Source organism: Lycorma delicatula, chromosome 13 (assembly GCF_047948215.1).
Source record: "Lycorma delicatula isolate Av1 chromosome 13, ASM4794821v1, whole genome shotgun sequence".
NCBI classification, from domain to species: Eukaryota; Metazoa; Arthropoda; class Insecta; order Hemiptera; family Fulgoridae; genus Lycorma; species Lycorma delicatula.
This window is the reverse complement of record NC_134467.1, coordinates 51,966,020-51,990,713: the sequence shown is the minus strand read 5'-3', so window position 1 is coordinate 51,990,713 and position 24,694 is coordinate 51,966,020. Positions and strand designations below refer to the sequence as shown.

The following is a 24,694-nucleotide window of genomic DNA, read 5'->3' as shown; positions in this document are numbered from 1 at the left end:
ATTTCCAAAAGATGTATTTATGTACATCTGTTGGCCTATATTTTGATTAATAATTCTGCATTTGCTCATCATAAATTCTTTTAAAATTTCCCAAAAAATGTCTATATATGTGGCATTGATAGCATTCATTTTAGACAAAATTAAAAAATAGGGGAAGGGGTAGTTTTTGCCATTATCCCTTTTTGTAGAGGGTAGAAAATTGGACTTTAGTAAGATGAAAGTATTCATTAAGTTGTTTTAAATTTCAAAGTTTTAAATCTACTAGATTTTGTGTTGAGAAATATTCAATATTATTTCTAAACAGTTTTTGTTTCATATCTCCAGAACTTGTTGATTTTGGTCAACAAATATTTGGTTATAAATATTTGGTACAAATATTTGGGTTATATGTATCCCAGCTTTACCCTGATTTTTCACTCCATCAGATATTGTATCAATGTTTCTCAACTCCACCCACGGCAATAGTTATACCGGGTGTTCCATGAGGTGTTTGTTTAATATAGGGACTGATTCAGGGCATCAAAAAGTCGATGTGGACAAACACTCTTATCTTGCTTTTTTTTGTCTGTCCACCATTTTGTGTGTTGATAAAAGTTTATATATAAAGAACGAATTAATATATCCTAATGCTGTTTGGTGTACACGTACCCAATAACATTTTCTCAAAATAAATAAGATTGATAATTTGAAATTTAGTATAATGGTGGTCTTCAAAACTTTTAAATCATTAATATTCATGAATATCAGTTTTATCAAATTATGTTTCATTTGTTAAGCCCTTTATTGTGTGAACAAAATGACATCTCATTTTTTCATGTTGGTGTACAAACAATTGTTTGAAGTATGGCTGAAATTGTTTAAGTGAATCACAAATAGTATGTTTGAAAACAGGAACAAAATTGTAAACTATATAATTTCTAGTCTGCACCTCTACCAGCAAGCAGGTAATGTACCTTTCAGTAATTATACTCTAAATACAATATCATTTGATGATAGAAAGATCATTTGGTCAAAGGAAGAATCGTTCAGGACCCAAAATTTGTTTGTTAATTAGAATATTGATTTTTTTTCTTATTTAAATATTTATAATACTGCATAATTTTCAATGTAACAACATCGTTTGATCAAGGGATTCAAATTGGATGCAAACATTTTATTTAGCATATTGATCTTTTTGGTAATTATTCTCAAAATATTGGATAATTTAGTCTTAAATATTTTTAAAAAAATATAAACTGTACAGTATTTAAAATAAAGATTTGTCAAGAGCAAAGCGATGAAAGTTATGCAATACTTTATCAGGTTCTATGTACGTGTAAAATATCAAGGTTGTTGTCAGTAGTACTGGGGTTTTTGTATATATACAAATTTTACTAATGTATCAAACTTTGCCATACAGATGTTGAAGATGTCATTAAGAAAATCTTAAAGAAAAACAATTATCCATATGTCCTGAGAAGATTGAAGCTCAATATAGAGAAATTAATGACATTGAAAAATGAAGACTTACATCACACTGTTTTCATATTGCAACAACATTCCATAGCTAACCCATCTTGAATCGCATAACTGTGGATAAAAACGAAGACCTTTTGAGTTTAGTTTAGTCAGTTGGAAATGCTCTAGGATATAATATCACAGATCAATAAATTGATAACTTATCATCTTCCTGGTTGCCAAGGTGACAAATCTCTGGTAATTCTGATAAAATTTATAAGAAGAATAGACAAAGAAGAAGAATTGAATGAGACTTTTTGATGCGTCACTTAAACCTCTGTTTCTAAATGAAAGCTTGTTTCCGGAAAGAAGGCAAGTGCTAGCTCTGGCAAGGCAGCGAAAAGCGACAAAGGTTTTAAATATTTGTGAATTTGGAATAAACAAAATCATGATGAAGAAAGCAGGTCAGTCGATTATTGTACTAGAAACAGTTAAGAATTTGAATTAGTTAAGAAGTCAATATATAACATACTAACATAAGTATAACATAAATAAGTTAATTTTTGCTTACTTTATTACTACACTACTACAACTGTGAACAATGATAATCAATTATTTTATTCGGTCCAAAATATTCAAAGCATGAGAAAATTTTTATCTAGTTTTACTTGAAATAAGTAAATTTGTCGATAAACCTATATCTATTATGTTGAGACTTGGATTTATATGGACGAAATGAAACTTTACCTTTTTGAGAATTATAACTGTTATTCTAATTGCAATGATTATTATAGATTTGGGGGAATTGGAATTTATATTAAAAAAAAAAAAATGTTAAAGTTCAGTCTGAAAAAAATATTGCTTGTTTTTGCAGATGGTTTAAAAGTAACCTTTAAGATAAATGAAAATAAAATTTGTATTATCACCACGTATAGATTTTGTAACATGACAGTAGATGAATTCCTAGAAGTAATTAAAGAATTCCTACTCTTTATGAAGAAGATAATGTTATCTTCCGGTGATATTGATCTCCTGAAATCAAATATAGTAATAGACGAGTATAAATTTGTTATGTCTAGTTTTGGTTTTGATTTCCTTGTTGATGAACCAACATGAGTGTGTAAGTTAACTACTTAAACTCATGTGCTTAAATCATGTTTGGCTTGCTCCATAACTAATGTAAACAACATTAATTTTAGAGCTGATTTTAAGTATCTTGGTATCATGGACCACTCTATGATTAACCTGTTTGCAAACCTAATAATTAAACTTCCTATTACTATACCAGACAAAACAGTAAAAATAAAAAAGTGAGTGTCAACATCCTTAAAAAATCGCCTAATTAATACAACAAAAAAAAACTTAAAATCTAGCATGAATAAATGAGATATGGATAGCATATCTTACTGCAACGAGCTGTTCCCTCAAGCAAATTCAATTCCTCAATGTTCTTCACCCCGAACTACAATCACTGAAATATATTAATTCAGTTAAATCCCGAAAACTAGGAAAGCACCAGATTTTGTTGGTATTAAAGTTGACGCCATCAAGATGGTAATCTATGCTATTTCAGATTTTTATATAATAAACAAGAACAAAACAAAAGTAATGAAACGTAGTAGAAATAATGTAGATGGACCGCTGAATATAAAAATAGGAAGAGAAAAGATTATGGAGGTATAAGAATTTTATTTAAAAAAGAAGAATTTTGTTTTCTTTACAACCTCAATATGGCAATAGGCAAATACCCTGAAGGCTTAAAAAAAGACTTATCGTTCCAGTTCACAAAGGAGGTAATAAAGACGTGAATAACTGTGGACCTATTGCCTGTTATTTGTATTTGCAAAAATCCTAGAAAAGCTAATTAGAAGCAGGCTGAATAAATTTTTAATCAAAAATGAGTTTTATAGCAAAACCAGTTTACATTTAGAATAGGACTAAACACAGAGGATGCTAAAAATGTTAGCGTTTATTTATAATGGTGTCAGCAAAAATAAAGAACGTGCATGTCTTTTTCTTGATATCAGAAAAGCATTTGATACTGTTAAATCACATAATTCTACTAAATTAACTCCATAATGCAGGAGTCAGAGGAATGTGTTACAGGTGGTTTTTTAGAAATTTCCTCTTAAACAGAACCCAGCAATTCAGAGTAGGTAATAATTAAGTATAAGCAAATCAGTAAAATGTAGAGTCCCTCAGGGCTGTGCCCTCTCAGCAGAACTGTTCCTGGTGTATACTAATGACCTGTATAAAGAAAAACTAAACGGTTCCATAAAAACATTTGCTGGTGACACTGGATTGAGCTATTGTGCTATCAATAGAAATGATTAGTTGAATTGCGATCTCAGAGAACTCAACCTTTGGTTTCAAGTTAACACTAAGTATAGAATTTTTTAAAAAATTAAAAAAAGAATTTGTTATCTATTTTTTCTTCAATAATAAATTAAAATCCCTCGCTCTTAAAAAAAATGCATAGAATGAACCGCTTTTTTCTTCAGCGGTTGAGGTAGTTAACCTTTTGATGTTTAATCCTTTTTTAAAGAAACAGCTCTTGTAAAATATTTCACTGAGTTAAAAAAAAAAAAGCTGTTGCAGAAAAAAGTGAATTTTAACTATATATATATTTGTGTATCGGTGTGCACGATAGTAAAGTGAAATCTTTTATAATATAAAAGATTTATATATTTATTTATATAAGAATAACATAATAACGTTATTCTTTGTAGTTGTTTAATTTTTTCATTAATTTTAAAATTTTAGATCGAAAATGGTTACTCGTTTATCAAATAAAGGTGAAACGCTGGATTCATTCACCTACTCTGGTTTTCAAGAACCGATCGATGTTGCCATCGATTCAAATTATGGACACATATTAGTTGCAGATAATGGTCCTTGTTGTGTGTTTGTATTCGATACCGAGGGAAAACTATTGTTTCAGGTAATTATAATGATTATTATTTATTTTATTTTTTTTGTACAAGGATCATTCAGAAATTAGACAAATGGCCATAGAAAAATTACTGTTTACACCTGATTTTTAAATGGCTTACTGTGACTTTTGAGTGGTGTGACAGTAAGTGTTATTATTTAGAAGAATTACACCTTTTAAGAGAAAACCAGGACTTTTCCTCCTGGTTATGAGTTTCACTTTATTTTCTAGCATGTCACTCGCTGTTGATTTTACATTGTTCTTCCAAGTAATTACAATAAATTGGGACTTTGTAGTCTCAAAGTATCATTAGCACCGCTTTATTGGCTGGTGCCTGGGTTTTGAATTTTTTCTTCGCTGGTGAATTTGGATAGATCCGTTCCAAACTGTGACGTTTGAATTTAGATTCAAAAATGAGAAATCAAAGTTTTGTCAAAAGTTATGTAGTGTATCTTCTAAAAACAGTCATTTAAATTTTGTAAAATTGTAAAATACATGTTTCTTTGTGACTGTAAGTCGACTTTCTTAAAACCTATCATGAGCATGTTCTGTGGTAATTCAGCTTATCATGGATAATGTAATGGGCAGTGTTGTACTTGCACTACAAATTTCAGAATTTCCCTAATTTTTTTGCGTCTCCTTGCAAATAAAATGAACGACCCTCATGTAATAATGATTATGGTAATAATAGCATGAGGACAGTTGTAAAATTGACTTTGCTTCTGAAAGTAAACAGATTGCTGCAGTAACATTACATATAAAAGCATTAGCTATAAGCAAACTAATCTTATTGTGCACTCATCTACTGTCAATTCTGTATTATTAGCACGAAACAGAAACATGGTTGATGAAATATGAAACATCTCATTGGCTATAACCGTAACATAATTAGGTCTCTTTGAAAAACAAAACATTGGTAGAAAGAGCACCATTGAGATCTATCTGTTACCTCAATTATAATTTTTCTTTTTTTTAATGTATCTAATTCCTTACAATTTTTTTGTATTTCTACTTTATACAGAACAAATTAAAATTATAATCTACTAATACATTATTGTTACATGTATTTATTTAGTTTTAATAATTTATGTAAAAAAAGCTGACAATATGGTTGTTTCTGATGCATGGCTTACATACATACAAATATATATATATATATATATATATATATATATGTATATGTACAACTTAATTTGAAGTATTTATCATTTTATTTAAATATAATATTTTTTTGTTTATTTAATTCAATGATTCTAACTAAAGCACATGCGCATACTGTATTTCATTCGCGTGGGTGTGGCGGTACTAGTGACCACTTTAAATATTGTTCATTTATTTAATTCCACCTGTTACCTGTGACGTCACAGCATAGCAGATGACTACAGTAGCTGCACGTTAGTGCTACACTAGCATTCTTTGTAATGAGAAGGGATACTAATGACACAGTATACCCGCTTAGGCACTAGTTGTATTTAGAGCATTTTATGGGGAGGAGATGCGGTTTTGCAAAATTTTTTTTGGAAATATTATTTTTTTAATTAATAAGAAATGCGCTTAAGAAAAATAAGACCTTAATTAGGTGAAGTCTTGAGATTCTGAGGGTAACCTCGCTCTACAGTCTCACCCCCTGACCTTTTAAGTTGAAAATTTAATGGCATTAATGCTATATGTAGACAGTTTGGTCAAAATTGGTCAGGTAGTTTTGGAGATATAAGGTGATTTAGGATGTGACATTGGAAAATTTAGGATATGAACATCAGAAAATTTCCATCTGGTTTTATGGGTTCCCTAGATGTCAAAATAAAAAGATCGGGTGAAAACTGCATATGCCCAAATTGGACTGATTACAACAGTTTCTCTTTTAAAGCTATAGCACGAGACAGGAACAAAAAAAATAAAATTTAACGGTAAGCTTTGAAAATGAGTGCATTTTTGGTATTTTAATCAGAAGTTGACTTTCTTAATTATTCTTTTTGCAGTAAAAACTTTTTATTAATAATTTTATTATTTGATTGTTTTAGTTTCTAACCAAGTAGCTTGTACGCGGTCTTACGTGAAAAATTGAAAAACATGAAACTATATTTCAGTAGTTTTCTAGAAAATTATTAAATCATAAAAATGGATTTGAAATTCATAATCTTTTGACGTTTGGTTTAAAGAATTTAATCCTAAGAAAATTGATGTAATTTAAGTTAATAAAAACCGAATAAAAGTTTCTAAAATCCAGTTTTATTGAAATCCAATTTAAAAAAAAAACTGAAAATCTTTCAATACAAATGATTATGTATATACTTAATAAAAATATACTTTCTTTTTTTTTGTCTTCAGTCATTAGACTGGTTTGATGCAGCTCTCCAAGATTCCCTATCTAGTGCTAGTCGTTTCATTTCAGTATACCCCCTACATCCTACATCCCTAACAATTTGTTTTACATATTCCAAACGTGGCCTGACTACACAATTTTTTCCTTCTACCTGTCCTTCCAATATTAAAACGACTATTCCGGGATGCCTTAGTATGTGGCCTATAAGTCTGTCTCTTTTTTTACTATATTTTTCCAAATGCTTCTTTCTTCATCTATTTGCCGCAATACCTCTTCATTTGTCACTTTATCCACCCATCTGATTTTTAACATTCTCCTATAGCACCACATTTCAAAAGCTTCTAATCTTTTCTTCTCAGATACTCCGATTGTCCAAGTTTCACTTCCATATAAAATGACACTCCAAACATACACTTTCAAAAATCTTTTCCTGACATTTAAATTAATTTTTGATGTCAACAAATTATATTTCTTACTGAAGGCTCGTTTCGCTTGTGCTATTCGGCATTTTATATCGCTCCTGCTTCGTCCATCTTTAGTAATTCTACTTCCCAAATAACAAAATTCTTCTATCTCCATAATTTTTCTCCTCCTATTTTCACATTCAGTGGTCCATCTTTGTTATTTCTACTACATTTCATTACTTTTGTTTTGTTCTTGTTTATTTTCATGCGATAGTTCTTGCGTAGGACTTCATCTATGCTGTTCATTGTTTCTTCTAAATCCTTTTTACTCTCGGCTAATTACTATATCATCAGCAAATCGTAGTATCTTTATCTTTTCACCTTGTACTGTTACTCCGAATCTAAATTGTTCTTTAACATCATTAACTCCTAGTTCCATGTAAAGATTAAAAAGTAACGGAGATAGGGAACATCCTTGTCGAACTCCCTTTCTTATTACGGCTTCTTTCTTATGTTCATCAATTGTTACTGTTGCTTTGGTTCCTGTACATTGTTTGGTTCCTGTACATGTTAGCAATTGTTCTTCTATCTCTGTATTTGAACCCTAATTTTTTTAAAATGCTGAACATTTTATTCCAGTCTACGTTATCGAATGCCTTTTCTAGGTCTATAAACACCAAGTTTGTTGGTTTGTTTTTCTTTAATCTTCCTTCTACTATTAATCTGACTATAACACTTTTTTTGAAGTCTGACGGAAATTCCCCTTTTTCATAAATATTACACACCAGTTTGTATAATCTATCAATCGCTTCCTCACCTGCACTGCGCAGTAATTCTACAGGTATTCCGTCTATTTCAGGAGCCTTTCTGCCATTTAAATCTTTTAATGCTCTCTTAAATTTAGATCTCAGTATTGTTTCTCCCATTTCATCCTTCTCAACTTCCTCTATAACACCATTTTCTAATTCATTTCCTCCGTATAACTCTTCAATATATTCCACCCATCTATCGACTTTACCTTTCGTATTATATATTGGTGTACCATCTTTGTTTAACATATTATTAGATTTTAATTTATGTACCCCAAAATTTTCCTTAACTTTCCTGTATGCTCCGTCTATTTTACCAATGTTCATTTCTCTTTCCACTTCTGAACACTTTTCTTTAATCCACTCTTCTTTCGCCAGTTTGTACTTCCTGTTTATAGCATTTCTTAATTGCCGATAGTTCCTTTACTTTCTTCATCACTAGCATTCTTATATTTTCTACGTTCATCCATCAGCTGCAATATATCGTCTGAAACCCAAGGTTTTCTACCAGTTCTCTTTATTCCGCCTAAGTTTGCTTCTGCTAATTTAAGAATTTCCTTTTTAACATTCTCCCATTCTTCTTCTACATTTTCTACCTTATCTTTTTTACTCAGACCTCTTGCGATGTCCTCCTCAAAAATCTTCTTTACCTCCTCTTCCTCAAGCTTCTCTAAATTCCACCGATTCATCTGACACCTTTTCTTCAGGTTTTTAAACCCCAATCTACATTTCATTATCACCAAATTATGGTCGCTATCAGTGTCTGCTCCAGGGTAAGTTTTGCAGTCAACGAGTTGATTTCTAAATCTTTGCTTAACCATGATATAATCTAACTGATACCTTGCAGTATCGCCTGGCTTTTTCCAAGTGTATATTCTTCTATTATGATTTTTAAATTGTATGTTGGCAATTACTAAATTATACTTTATGCAAAACTCTATAAGTCGGTCCCCTCTTTCATTCCTTTTGCCCAGCCCGTATTCCCCCACTATATTTCCTTCCTTGCCTTTGCCAATGCTTGCATTCCAATCTCAAACTATTATTAAATTTTCATCTCCTTTTACGTGTTTAATTGCTTCATTAATCTCTTCGTATACACACTCTACCTCATCATCATCATGGGTGCTTTCTTACTATTCTAAAATTTTTATTATAATAGTTGCAATTAATGCTGTTAGGTTTGGAGCAGAGCTCAGTGTAGCAGGCCCTCTCTTATATATGAACAATATTATTCTTAAATTTATATAAAAATAGTGGGGTTATTTGTTTACAATATTTTTGTTCAATTAGGTCGGTAAGAAGGGTAGTCAGCGTGGTTGTTTTAATTTAATATCTTCTGTTACTGTTGGCCCTGATGGAGAAATCGTAGTTGCTGATTCAAGAATACAGGTCTTCTCTGCCAAGGGTGATTTTCTACAAGAATTATATCCTGAAGGAAAAGGTAATTATATTTGTTAAAGATGTGTTGTTAATTTTTTTTGCCGTATACTATTCGTAAGCATACGTTCCCACAGTTAGGGTTAAAGTTCAACTTTAACTGATTAATTCTTCAGATATGATGTATGATTCTGGCAATAGGCAAGAGTTTTTTCCTTAACCCTTGAAGCAGCAATTGTCACTTCACTGATAAATATGCTGCGATTCAAACCGTGAATATCGGTAGATGTTGTGATATCTTGCTCGTTATTGTCGGTATGTTTTGATGAAAAAATGATTATTCTTATAAAAATTTAAATAAAACAGTTAAATTGAACACTTAAATAAACTAAAAAGAAAAAAATGGAAAATATTCTTTTCCATTTAGTATTAATTGATTAGTAAGTAGTACTTACTAAGGGAGGCATCAGCCTATAAAAGAGTATTGATACCCTTTAGCAAGGTGGTAAGAGGAGATTCCTACGTTAAATTCAAAATGGCAGTTCCCAATTTAGCTCTGTTCTGGAGTAAATTCCATTTAAAGATTTTCAAGTTCGTATGACTGATATGAAGCACCGATAGGAGGTAGATAAATCGATTCAAAATGACCATTCCATCACATTACCACCTACCACCTAGATAGACATATTGAAAGAACGAGTAGGACAGATTACTGCACAAATGGGCTGTTATAAAATCCATTTGTGCTGGGCGCTAAGTAAATTCATAGGAAAAAAAGAAATGTTGTGAACATCTGAAACATTATTGTGATGAGAGATGCGACTTCCTAGTCAATATTGTGATTGGATGTGAAACTCAGGTGCATCATTTTGAAGAAAAATGGCAGAGATTGGAATACCAGCGGTATTTGTAATTATAATTACACATTCAAAACAAAATTCTGCAAAAAGATTTTCTTGATGGTGTTCTGGGATTCCAAACATATATTCAAGACCAACGTGGAAGCTGTTTGACTAAAGTCTGTGCAGTAAATAGAGATGTTAAGATATCTTAGGGGATGTATGTATCGTATTTAACAATCTATGGAACTGGTAACTCTGCAACATAATGACAGTTAGCCACACACATCATGTACAATCTTGAAAGCCAAATTGGCAACACTGTAAAGTTACTGGTAAACATATAGTTGTATGAACAGCTGATTTATATCAAGTATTAATATTTTTAGTCTATTGTTGTCACATGAGACGTAAAAAAACTTTTCGTGAAACAAGTTTTTGTTGTACATTACAAAAATGAGCGATACTAATTATGAGCAATATTGTGCAATCAATTTTTGTGTTAAACTCTGTGAGAATGCTACTGATACTTTTTAAAAATTGAAAAGGCATATGGAGATGACGCTCTGTCACAAGCCCAAGTTTTTAGGTGGTTTAAAGCATTTTCAGATGGCCGGGAATCAGTTGCGGACGATCCATGCTCTGGAAAACCGTTAATGTCAAAAAGTTCGACAATGTTGAGCAAATCAGAGACGTGGTACGCACTACCTGCAATTAACTGTAAGAATGATTGCAGAATGGTTGAATTTGAACCGTACCACAGTCTATCAAATTTTGATAAATGAATTGGACGTGAAAAAAGTTTGTGCAAATTGGTCCCAAAAAAACTCGCTGTTGAGCAGAAACAACGTGGTGGAAGTGTGCCCACGATCTTCTAGGGTGAATTTAACCTAATCCTGATTTTCTAAAAAATTTTATTACTGGAGAAGAATCTTTGATATTTGAATACTACCCAGAAACAAACCACCAGAGCAAGGAGTGGTACATTTCAAACTTACCACATCCCAAAAAAGCAAAATTGAGCAAATCAGAAATCAAAACCGTGCTAATTTGTTTCTTCAGTGTAATTGCATTGTCCATTAGGAGTTTTTGGCTATAGAACAGGTTGACTGTAAATCAATATCTTTACTGAGAAATACTTGAGAAACTGTGGAAAAGAGATGCCCGCGTGAGATCAGCCATCAAAGACACCTGGATGCTGCATCATGACACTGCACTCTTAATTAATGAATTTTTGGCAAAGAAAGACATTCCTGTAGTTCTTCAACCACCTTATTCACCTGACTTGAGTCCCTGTGACTTTTTCCGGTTTCTGACTTTAAAAACGCTTCAAACGAAGACACCATTTTTGAACAGTAGAAAACATAAAAAAATTTAACCTACCACTTGAAGGATGTTTTGGTTTCCGAGTTCCAACACTGCTATGAAGAGCAGGAAAACCATTTAAAGCGTTACGTGGCTTCCCAAGGGAACTATTTCAAAGGTGATAAAGAGTCCATGTATAATTTGGATTATAAATAAAAAATTTTCTGAACCTGTCTTGTTACTTTATTTAAAGACCTCATATGTAAATTTTTAAATCAAATAAAATATACTTTTATTGTGCCAAATTTGTTTCAGTTATGAGTTCTGAGCAACTCTGCATTCAGCCATTTCAACCAACCTTCATATAATTTACAGAGTGCGAACTGTATTAACAGTAATTTTGAGTAAATAAAGAATTTAATATCATATATCTAAACAAAACTGGTTGTAGTATAAAAGAAGAAAATAATAAATATTAATCTAAACATAAAAATAAAATTAATAAATTTACAGAAAAAATCAAGACAAGACGAAGAAAAAAAAAAAATATATATTTAATTCATAAACGAGGTCTGTTAAGAAAATAACCAAAATTTATTTTTTTAATCTTTATTATTATTTTACAGATTATTGGTCTTTTTCCTCTTCAAAATACTCCCTATTCACAACGTTTCCTGGCAGTGTTTCCACTTTTGAAGCAGTCCTAGTTAGCTTCGTTTGAAATGGCTTTTAAGGTCCATGATGAATTTGCTTTAATGTCATCAGTACTCTTCAAAATGGCATCCTTTCATCACTGATTTTAATTTCGGAAATAAGAAAAAATCGCAAGGAACCAGGTCTGGCAAGTAGGGAGGCTGTGGCTGACAGAAGACAATAATCTGAAAGGCAGTCTCTGATTTTTAACACAAAACTGACAAATTGACAAAGCTGAGTATGCAGACACATTGTCGTGGTGAAGGAACTGTGAGTTGTCTCTTTGATATTGGATCAAGACTGATGTTCTTTCTTGGGGGTGAGGATACCATTTGCCTATCCATTGTGATGATTGAACTTTTGTCTTGATTTCGTAGTCCCAAACCCAGCTTTCATCTCCCATTATGATCCTTTGTATGAATGGTTCATAATCATCGGCTAATCAAGAAGTTGCTTACAGAGTGTCCACTTGAGAAACAAACTTGGCTGCAACTTGATACATGATCAGTTTATAAGTCAAAATGTCAGGGCATGATTCAATCAAGATGCCAACCTCTTCTGCAGGTTCTCTGACAGTCAATCGGTAATTTGCTGACACCAGTTTGTTTTTTTTCTGAACGCGGGTGTCATCAGTTGTAGTCAAAGGTCTTCCTGGTCGAGGGTCATCTTCAATTGACTGACAGCCACGTTTAAATTGTGAAAACCATTTGTAAGACTGCATACGACCCAGAGTGTCATCTCTGTAAGCTTGTTTTAAAAGTTGAAACATTTGTGAAAGTTTTCCCCGGTTTCACACAAAATTTTACATTTTATCGCTCCTGAAAATTGCAGATCACAAAAATCACTACTAACACTTCCAATATGTCATACTCAAATAACATAAAAACTAAACAAGATATCAACAATCCAAGAACATGTGGTTACAGAGGAGGTTATGCACAACACAATGCACATCACTAAATATCTCCGTTGGTGCATAATTAAAGATGTTTGGTTATTTTCTGAACACACCTCGTAAATTTTTCAAAAACATTTAACTATTAATAAAATCACCTTTAAAACTAATTATAAAATATTGAATAAATGATTTAAAAAAGAAACCTAATTCTAATATTTATAATGTAGAGCGGTCTCTAAAGTAGAATGCAAAGAGCAAAATTCTGTGTTTCTCTAAATAGAAACTTTTGAAAATGAATCAGCAAAATTTTTTAGCATGTAAACTTAGAATAAACAAAAATCTTATGCCAATAATATCAAATAAAATTAACATGTTTTGTCACATAATAAAAAATTGTATGAATAAAAATTTAATAACCAAATAAAATTTGAATGTGATGACTAAGTTCTAATTAAAATAATGAATTTAATTTAAATTATTCTAAATTCATGATTTACGTTTAAAAGTTTTACTAAAGAATAATTTTATTAATTATCAGTAGGCTGTAATAGCAGCAGAATAATTAATTTTATTTCAGAGATTGAAATAGCAAACACTTTTAAAATTTGACTGTTTTTTGTATTTTATTAATTTATCATTTAAAAAAAAAAGCTGTTCTGAAGAAACAGAGATCTCTGTGTAAAAGCGTTCTACAAGTAGAAAAAAGAAAATGTAGTAGTTGAAAATAGAATGGATACATGAAAAAATATAGGTGATTTAACCAAATTTTTAAAAGGAAGTAAAAATTTGTTATGCTTACAAAGGCAGGAAGTTGCAGCATACAATTAAATTTTATCATTGTTCTATTTCAGGGTGGTACGAGGGGAATATCTGTACTTTAAAAACCAAATGGCAGTTTCCAACTCTATTCCAATTTGAAGTAAATTTTATTTAAAAATTTTCAAAAGGTTACTTGTATATCTAATTACAGCAGCAGCGCCTTCTATCAAGCATTCCTCTCTCATTATTGAGAGGTCTCGAGTTTAAGGCTTTGTGTTGTTTTTTTCCTTGCAGGTTCACTAATGCATATGATTTTTTTAATTATATGATATTTATTATTATTATTATTTTTGAATTCTCCCACTAAATGGTAGACGTTAAGCAAATAACTCAACTTTCCTTTCGGTTCTTCTTGTCGCTCCAATAAGTTTTCATTCTTTCCGAGAAAGCTTGTTTATGCTCTTCTGACCATTTTGGTCTATACTGTTTTTGTTTTGGTATTATCTATTATTATTATCTTTTATGACCGAATAGGATCACTTTAGTCAGTCCGTTATCCAAGCCTCTTCAATGGGACTGTTTGGGTATTGTGTCGGTCCTGCCAGTTTTTCTTGTGAGTTTTCCAAAATTTCAACAATCTGGCTAATCATTTCTGAGTTATGTGAGATAAATACATCTACGGCTAATCGTTTTTGAGTTATGCAAGATATATACGTACGTACATACAGACATCATGCTGAAACTAGTCAAAATGGAAATTTACATTGAAATCTGAAAACCAAAACTTTTCGTGATCACAATACTTTCTTTACTTCATGTAAGGAAGCAAAATGTCACTACAAAACTTGTAAGAGAATGAATTTCCATTGCCAATTCAACAAATAAAAAAAATTTTATGTGGATAACACATGACTTCCTTGTACGCCTATTAAATTACAAATACACTTTTTTTTTAATGAAAACAAAATTTTATTTCCTTAATAACTTCTGATATCTCTTCGTATCTTTTTTTTATTATTGAATTATTTATAGTAAATATTTTTTATTAATCAGAATTTAATAATTATTAATAAATCAACATATTTAAATTTTAAAAATAAAAGTTAAAAAAAAGGAGATGAAGTCTGATTTGAACAGATGTGCCGTCCCAAATATTTCATTAAACTTTATTTAGCTAAAACCCTGGAACCAATGAAAATAAGTACCACTTATGATATATCGTTGAAAAGCTCTCAATGAGGGCTTATTACTGCAGTTAAGAAAAAATCAAAATTTTGGGGATTTTTTTTAATACTTTGGTTCAGTCAATTGCCATCAAAAAGGGAGGTGCACAACTAGATGTTACAACAGTCCTAAATCTGAAATTTCAACATCCTACGGATAATTTTTTTTGAGTTATGCAAGATACATACAGACATCATGCCGAAATTAGTCAAAATGGATTCATGGATGGTCAAAATGGATATGTCCGTTCAAATCTGAAAACCTATCAGCTTGCAAAAAGGCATCAATAAGCTCTGTTGTAAGCTGATGATCACCTGCCCTTGTAAATCTTGTCATGTGTTTTCAGGTGACCACTTCATGTTTATTGTTCACCTCTTCTTGCCAAATTTTTTAAGAGCATCCATATCGTGTACTGATTTGCCGACTGATAATTCAGTAGCAATTTTTCCAATTTTCAATAGATATTTATCAGTTTTATCAGTAGTTGATTTAGTCGCTCTAATAGCTTGAAATTTTTATTATATTTATGGTACATTATTTAAAAACCGATAAACTCAATTATTCGTATGATTGCAATTGAAATCACCAAATTCAACATTACACGATCATTTTGATAATAAATTTCTCATCTTGTACATTTTATTATTTTTAAAATATTTACATAATGTTCACAGAAATAATGCATCTAACATAATTAAATCCGTATCTGTTATTTATTGGATTTTTTTTTAGAATTTATTATTAAACTATAAAAGTTAAAAGTAACTTCTGAATGAATAAAAATTAATCTAAAAAAACTACTGTTGATGGAGAAATAAGGAATGAAATTTTAAAACCGGCAAAGATAATTATTCAAATACTAGAAACAGATTGCACCATTACATAACAGAAAATTCTCTTTTATTGTAATGTAGCGTTCTAAATGTGCTTTCCTGCTCAATGGAAACTGAAATATTCTGGACTGTAGTGGTACAGTCATAGAACAGTACTCTGTTCATTCCATACGCATATTAACAAATACCATTTCTTCATGCATGTAATTTGATTTTTTATTTATTATTGTATTTCACTGTCATATAGTGAATTCATGAAAAAGTAGTTTTCTTTAATTTTTCAATTTTTTTTTAAATTGCTAATACCTTTTTTTATATTAATGCATTTGTTTTCCTCTATTAATTTTTTTTTCTGTATATAAAGGTCGTGGCAGATACGGTGGAGTCGCTGTCGATACAGAAGGCATGTTAGTCGCATCAAGATCTGAAAAAGGTCGTAATTTTATACAAGTTTTCCAGTTGAGTAGTGGATCTTTGTTATCTACACTCGATTCTGCCGATGCTAAACTTAAACGTCCTAGTGGACTCACTACAACGAACGATAGACATTTAATTGTTGTCGATTTGGGTAATGACTGTATTAAAAAATATCGATACTGGTAAATTTGTAATTTGCAATATTATTATAATGTACTTAATGTATTTTTATTTAGCTGAATTATTTTGTATGATTTTTTTCTAAAAATGCATCTAAATCAGGTTATAGTTGAAATTGTTTTTTTAAGAAGATCTGCATTTACAAATCTGTCCAAAAAAAACAAACGACATTTTCTACCGATCATTTACTTTATTCGTGAAGAAATGTTCTGCTTATTGTAAATGATGTCCAAATATATTCATGGAAGAGAAGATTTAGATTATCTACCTTAGGGTTTTGTCAGCGATCGAGGACATTTGTATCAGCTGTCTTTGTAAGTACAAAATGTTGCCAGAAACTGAATAAAATTCATCTTAGATATTTATACTTTTAAGTTCCTCCATTCCTGTGGATCTACTCTGATATTAACATGTACTATTACTCCGTGCAGTTTCGAGTTGTTTAACCCGGTCTACTTGAAAGATAAGCCTTTCTGTTACTTCTTATCGTACTGCAAGTTCTAGTTCCGTGAAATTTTTCTCTTTTCTGTATGCAATTTTCCACTTCCTTCGACCACTTATTCCTCATCTTCTTTTCAACTCTCCCATCACGTGCATTCTGCATAAGTTACCTTCATGCGTTATTGTTACATGAATATACCACTTCATCCTTAATCCTCCTGCTCGTATATTTGATCCTTTCATCTCTTACTCCAGGATAAGAATATAAATGGAATAGTGAAGGAAATTCTTATAATCTTCTTACTTTTCCTTATAGAAATTTGATTTTACAAAGATGTATTTTGTTGATGTTCCTTCTTTTTATAACCCGTAACTTTGACAAACATATAAATATTTGAATGTAATGTGCCTAGTATACCACCCTTCTTTTCTGAGATACATTCTAGCTCCAGGTCAGATACCGTGCACTTAAAGAAAATAATAAATGTACTTGCATAGTCCTCTCACTAATTTTCTTATTTCAACAAAAAGACGACAACAGTGACAGTTATTTTGTTCCTTATGTTTGGTAAAAATATTTTTTTTTAATATAAGTTTTTCTTGTAATTTATTCTAAATTTTTCTTGTAATATATAGACATCGTAGTTTAAATCTTATTTTTAAGGCAAAAATTAATAGGAAGCTGAAGAGTTCTGGATAAGTCTGAAATGATTCTCCCTACAATCTGATGGTTTTACAACATCCGGAAAATTAAAAGTGTGTGAAACAAGGCAAAATGCAATTAGTTAGTCGTATCCATTAAATTGGTTTATCAAATATCACTGAAGTTAGCAGCACTTTCTCTCTATGTTGGCAATATTTTTTTTTTTGGTTACTGACCGTTTTAATTGATGCCCGCTCTGAAATAAAAAAGAAGCCAGATTTAATGAGTATAAAAGGAATGTAGGACAATTTTTATTGTCTGATGACTATTAGGGTCACAGGACAGAAATATCGATAGTATATTATGCAGTTGTATCCTTTGTACTTAAATCATAAACCATTATTATTATTTTAGTTTTGTAATTTGATGTCGCTTCAACTTTGATCATCATTACAGTCTTACTTTATTTACACTTCTACTGTCTTAAAACATTCTAGATGTTGCAAAACTAGGAGGTCATAAGGGGTAGAAAACTTTATGATGAAGTTATTCAGCAGAAACCATATCGTTCATTATGGTTTCAGTTTTTAATTTAGTTTTAAAGCAATTGACTTGATCGTTCAAGATTCCTGCTTAGTAAAAGTAGTGGATCTATATTTGTGATATCTTTTTTGAACATTTGTACAATTAAAGAAGCCTAGCTTAAAATTTTCTTTTTTTTACAAGCGATGATTAGACATTTGCTTGTTTCAACTTGGTAAATGATCTCTTCACCTCAATCTGGGTTGTCTTAAGCTTAATTTTATCAGATGGTTTGTAGTATTTTTAGTTTTGAAATACTGGTGACAGCCATGCATTCTAAATTTGAATTCATTTTTCTCTACACTGTAGAACAATATATAAATCTGTATTTCTAATCGTTTATGGATATTCATTTTACACTGTGTCTTTTCAAAGTACATCTCATAACTGCCCTAAAAACTTCATTTCTGAAGCGGTAATCTGTTTATGTAACTAGCTTTCTCTATAAATAGAAATAATACAATCAAGACGTATCCGTATTTCTAGTAAAACTTTACCTAAGTTTGTGTTGAAGATTTTTTTCTTAATTCTTAACGATAGACCAAACAATGCTGTTCTTTCCATTACGTATGCAATTTTCATATGATGTATCTTGATCATAATCGTGAATACAGATAGTTAAAAGCAATTAACTTGCTCTAACATGTAGACATTGACAGTTTTGTTTTGATTGCATTTTCTGTAAGGGAAGCCTTAATTTGTTTTTTCCAATGAAATTTCCACATTATATTGCCTACATTTAATGTAATCTATAAATCAATTTCTACATATTGTCTTATGTATTCTTATATAAAATCTATAATCTTATATAAAGCATTAATATAAAAAATGGTATAAAGGATAAATCTCACCTTGTTTGAAAATGGTGTTAAAAACCAATTTCTATTGCTGTATGAGATTATCTAAACATATGTTCAATGAAACCTGAACCGGATTACAATCTTGATTTTTATAGAGACAGGTTTTGAAATTTTATCGCTCTGTTAGATTACTTGTGATTAATTACTATGGAATGGTTTTCGCCTATCTTTTAGTTTTTCAGTGTTAATTTTGTAAAAATTCAGTTCACAGTTTGTTTTAAACCTCAGTTTCTTATAAATTTGTTCAGTTGTAATACACTATAAAAAAAAATGTTTGGGTAACTTTACCATTAAATGAAGAAAGTTTCTCTGTTCAGACTTTTTCCAGTCGGCTTACTTATGTGATTTACAATAACAAAAAGATTGTCCTAGGAGAGAGGTGTACATATTATTTTACTGCAGAAAAAAAAATTGTATTTTTGTTAACAAGACAGGTAGATCATTTCTGCATTTTTTAATAATCATAATAAGTGGTAAATAAAATTAGGTGGTATCTATTATTAAATATTTCAAAATTTTCAGATTAGTACAAATGTTTTAATAAATATAATATATTTGAATATTGAACAGATTACTTAGTATACTCTCAGTGTTGTATTCAGCTGTAGAAAATTTGTGATATTTACAGTTTGTTGTTGGCTTCTTAACCAGCCTGATCGAGACCGAATCATTGGCCAGCAAATCTGAAATCAGATTAAAAAATACACTATAAAATATGTACTCGCTAATTTTTAATAATAAAAGATCGATATAACAAAATGTTAACCGTATTTTGTTGACACCTAGGTTGTAATACATGCAATTTACCGGTTAAAAATTTATCAATATGTTCCGATTCTTTCAATTTTGTTTCCTAATAAGAATGACATAGTATTTTTCACCTGCCTTTTTTTAATAAAAAAAAAAGTATTGAAATTAAATGCAAACAGAGAAACTATACAGAGTAAAAGAAAAATTTGAACCAAATTATGTAATTTCAATTAAATAAATATACTGTTGCTTTTCTTTCATGAAACGTAAACTTTGTAATTTGTTATCTTAGAATAATTTAATTTCTATTACTTTATTTGATTTTGCAATATAAGTTCATATTATAATTTTTTAACTAGACTGTAATATAGTGCCAGTGTAAAAAAAAATTGTACAGCCTTGAGTAGCTGGATAAATTAGAAGTTCTTTTTATTATTTCCAATGTATCCTGATACTCAAGGTTGCACAATTTAAATAAAGAGAAATAAAAATTTTCTGGGTAACATATCTTTTATAAAATGTTGGGTATAAAAACTGTACTTTTATATATAATTTTGTATATAATTTACACGATTAATTTTGAATTTAAATATTTAAAAATTAAAATATTAAAAAGGCAGTTTTAAATATTAAATGATGATATCATTAATGTAATCTGAACAAGTATTAAAAAAAATAATTTGTATTAAGATAAAATTATTACTCTCTGTATTTACAGATGATGATTTAATGATCAGAATGTCTGTATAATTAAATATTTTTTTATTCTACAATTGATTTTTTAACGATTTTCAACATCCACTTAATCATAGCCACTTAGTAAAAATACAAGGTCTGTCAGGTAAAATACCTTGCATATATTTTGTTTAGGTTCAAAAATTTGATTGTACAGAAAACACACTTAACGTAATGCTTTTATGGATCTTGAAAATATTTCTTATTTTGAAATAGCATTCGGCTGTCATCATATTTTTTAAACATCCTCTCGGTTACTGATCATAACCCTATAAATAATATTCTCAGCTCGAAGTATAAATAGAAATCACCAGGAGCTATCAAAGGCGAACGAATCGTTCAGAAAGCCACAAATCAGATTCTTTAGTTAATATATTCAGGACCGAGCGTAACCGATAGACTGGAATATTTTCATGATGTCACACGATTTCCATCCACATATTTGAATCGTCTGTTGAAATTGCGTTTGCTAAACATTTATTAATATTGTCATCTGTAATTTTTCAGGAAGTTTTGAATTACAAACTTTTTTTAGTAGAAATTGCTTTCTATTGAAGTTTGAAGTTTAAATTATTTTTTTTAATTAAATGCCGTAGTAGTTAATAAAAATAAAATACAGTATTGCAGTAAGCCCTACCTTGTCAGCCACTCCTGAGAAAAAGATTCTGGACAGATTCTTTTTGAAAAGGTCTCTTAAATGATGTTATTTCTTAATTTACACTGAAATGTCTTCTTTATTGTTAAATATTATTAATACTATTTTTGTTATGCATGTTAATTTTAATTGAGACTGTTATAATGTTTAATAGCTTTACAGTAATTTATGTATACATACATTTTTAGTCTGTATAATGTTGTATATATTGAAATATGTTATTTTATATGTTCCTTTGCATATTTATTATTTTTTTTCTGTGATTAATTTTAATTTTTATTTAGTTGTGTTTTTAAAAGTAGTATGTTATTGTTTCAGATTAATGAAACAATTGTGCTATGTGTGTAATGTATAAATCTGTTAACAATGCAGTTTCAAAAAAAAAATCACTCAAATTAACAAAAAAAGAAAAAAGAAATTTTGTAACTTGTTTTATCAGTTTTTATTAGTTAAAAAAGTCATCTTTAATGTTTCAATTAGCATTTCATTCTGATTTGTTCAAACTACTATAATAGTTAGTGTCCGTTTGAAACAAGTGCATTTTCAGAAGTTACAAAATAAATGATGTGACATAGAAGTATCGATTGTGATTATCTCTTCACTGATGTACCTTTTCAGATCTAGCTTATTCAGCAGTAATACTCTGTTCTTCATAAATGATCTTGGTGGTCAGGCAGATATTGATCTAATGAAATCTATCATTTTTTTCCCAAAAGAATTGTTTAAATTAAATTTATTCATTTTGCATACCAGTATTATCTTATTGAAATAACACATCTTGATCCATCCTGTTTAAAAGAGAAATTGAAAGTAATATCTTTTTAATGTACTATGTAATTGTGCCTTCCAAAAATATTGGACAGATGAGTCAGATTGTTGACAATTTAATTACATAAGCCTTAATTAATTAATAACCCCGGTTTAAAATAAGTCTCATCTGTTTTTTCTCGGATGAGTCATTTTAAACCAGACTTATTAATTGTTAATTGATTAATTAACTTTTGTTTTAAACATAGTTTTATTAATTAAAATTTAAACATAGTCGGAATATCCTAGTAAAATTAGTGCCCATCGACAGGAATTTATCAAAGTTGAGAGGTTTTAATTCATGTAGGACAGAATCTTATGTCCATAATGGTTATATGTGGAGGTGTAAGACATATTTACACGCTTGTTGAGAGCCATCTGTAGAAAAGGCAAGAGAAGCAATCATATGGTCGCTTCCACTTTTATGTTTCTTGTGTATACAGATTGTCATCTTGAATGCAGTGAATCGCTCACTTTGTGGTTTTCCCGCTGTTGATCATTTCTTTAAGATAGTTGTAATTCTTGTGGAAACTTACTGTGCTTAATTGCATTATTTAATCGTGTAATATTGTTTTATAATGAAAACTGTTCACTGGAGAATACATTTTGTGATTTTGAGCAACAACTCAGCTTATATCCTCATGATCGTTACCAATTCAATTATCCATTATTACAAAATATTTGGGTACATCCAGCGATCCTAAAAGTTCCTGCAGAACTCATAATTTTTAATCGCAATTGATATTTCTCTTGAAGCATTCATTAATTCACATTATAATTCAGTTCTAAAACAAAAAATAGAGAGGAAGTTTTTTTGTTAATATAATGTGCTTTAAAAGTGCTTATAACAGAAACAAAGAAATAAATCAGTAAAAAAAAAGGGGAGTACAGTTCAAAATATTTATTAAATTATTGTGCCACTAAAATTGATTTTGATAAAAGCTAGATAACCCTTGATCTTTAATTTATACAGAAGGTAATGTAATGTAATGAAAATTTTATATTATAACAAATTAATGATAAAAAAAGAAAAAATAACAAATTCTTCTTAGGATACAATAACAAAATTTAGAAATAGGATGCTTAGCTTTCGCAGATGATTTAGCCTTCCTACCAGAATATTTAGAATCAAGTCAAAAAAAATATATATCTACTAACAGTTTTACAGATTTCCAGGAAAAAATCCAAATATATGACTGACTTCAAAATTTTTAAAAACAGAAATAGGAGAGATAGAAAAAGTCAATCGATTCAAATACCTTTGTGAAATAATAGAACAAAATTGACTAAAACAGAAAGCTCTAGAAAAAAGAATAATAAAACTAAATAAAACCTTTGCATAACTAAAAACTTTAACCCTACTGCCCATTAAGAACAATGTATGTTGCTAGCTCAAATTTATATGTTTTTCGGCCTTCTGATTTTTTTCTTTACAACTTAGTTATTTGTAAAAGCACTATGAAATATAAGATATCATATTATTCAGAAAGATTTCATATTTCAAAATTTTAATTTTCACAAAGAAAAATAAAATTTTAGTACTCGCAGAGAATTATCCATAGAGAGCAAAAATTTTCCAAAATATAAATTTTGTTTGTTATAGTTTTTTGACTTTGTCTGTCAATGTTTCATCCCAGTAATGTGATATTAGTGCAAGTTAGTCGCAAAAAACTTCTTGCACTACAATATTCAGTTCACTACACTATTCACTCCTCACCACTGTACACAACAAAGTAAATTTATACATAAAACTAATGTATCGGCTTGTTCAAATAGTTACATTAGGATAATTTTACAAATTTATTTAATTCAGGCATTTTTCTGCCTTTTATAACATAATGGATGGTAGTAATCTAGTTTTTGAATTGGATTTCTACATTACAACCTATTCATTTTCAAAACAAAACTAAGCAGCCTACTAAAGAAAACAACAAAATTACAGTAGCCTATTTAAAAACACATTAAACATTTCTAAATGAAAGACGGTTTAACATTAAATTACCTTAATAATAATAAAAGCAACACTTACAACTGAAAAACTGTAGAACGCACTACGCACACTACTGTAAACAAACCTACCAAATAGAGGTTATATTCATGATACTGTAAATCGCCTACCATTTGGTCAATTACAGATATTTTTACGTAAATGGATTCTATAATCTTTTCTTTTCAAATAAAGAGAGAGGAGCACAGAATAATAACAATTCATTTTATAAGAGTTGATTGAGCTGATTTTGGCACTAGAGACAAGTAGATAAAAGTCACTGTAAGCGACTCTGGCACGTGTAGGGTTAATAACAAAAAAATGCAAAATTTAGACACTATAAAATCGTGTTAAAATCAGCAGTTTTAACGTTTATAAGGTATTCATTCTGAATGTTTAACTCACCTTAATAAAAGGTTATTGTAAGTTTAAAAGAAGAATTTTCCTACTAGAAAAAGCTTGGAAAATACAATAAACAATAAAAAATAAATAAAACTAATACACTAAAAAAAACTTTAACAAAAAATAACCATATATACCTATAAATAATCTATATATTATAAAATATAAAGAACAAACTGAAAAATTCTCAAATACAATAAAAAAAATAAAGATTCCAATTTTACAGCTGCCTCTATAAAATTAATAATAATTATAAATATTTATAAATAAAAAATGGAATAAAATGGTATTATAGAAAATTCTAAAAATTTAAAAGAAAAACAAATAATAGCAGAAGGTATTAAAAATTTAGAAAAATGATGAAAAAAACATGGAAGGATTTCAGAACAAATATCCTCTCCT

At 29.7% G+C, this 24,694-nt stretch overlaps 1 protein-coding gene across 2 annotated transcripts in view; it reads left to right on the top strand.

Annotated features, from left to right (window-relative positions):
- LOC142333958 (tripartite motif-containing protein 3-like) overlaps positions 1–24,443 on the top strand; it is a 92,390-nt gene extending 67,947 nt beyond the window's left edge. For both annotated transcript variants that reach the window (XM_075381603.1, XM_075381602.1), the window contains 3 exons: positions 4,201–4,378; positions 9,196–9,346; positions 16,198–24,443. In XM_075381603.1, coding sequence (XP_075237718.1) covers positions 4,201–4,378; positions 9,196–9,346; positions 16,198–16,436 — 568 coding nt within the window. In that variant the 3' untranslated portion in view covers positions 16,437–24,443. The remainder of the gene's footprint in view (positions 1–4,200; positions 4,379–9,195; positions 9,347–16,197) is intronic.
- The last annotated feature ends 251 nt before the right edge of the window (positions 24,444–24,694 follow it).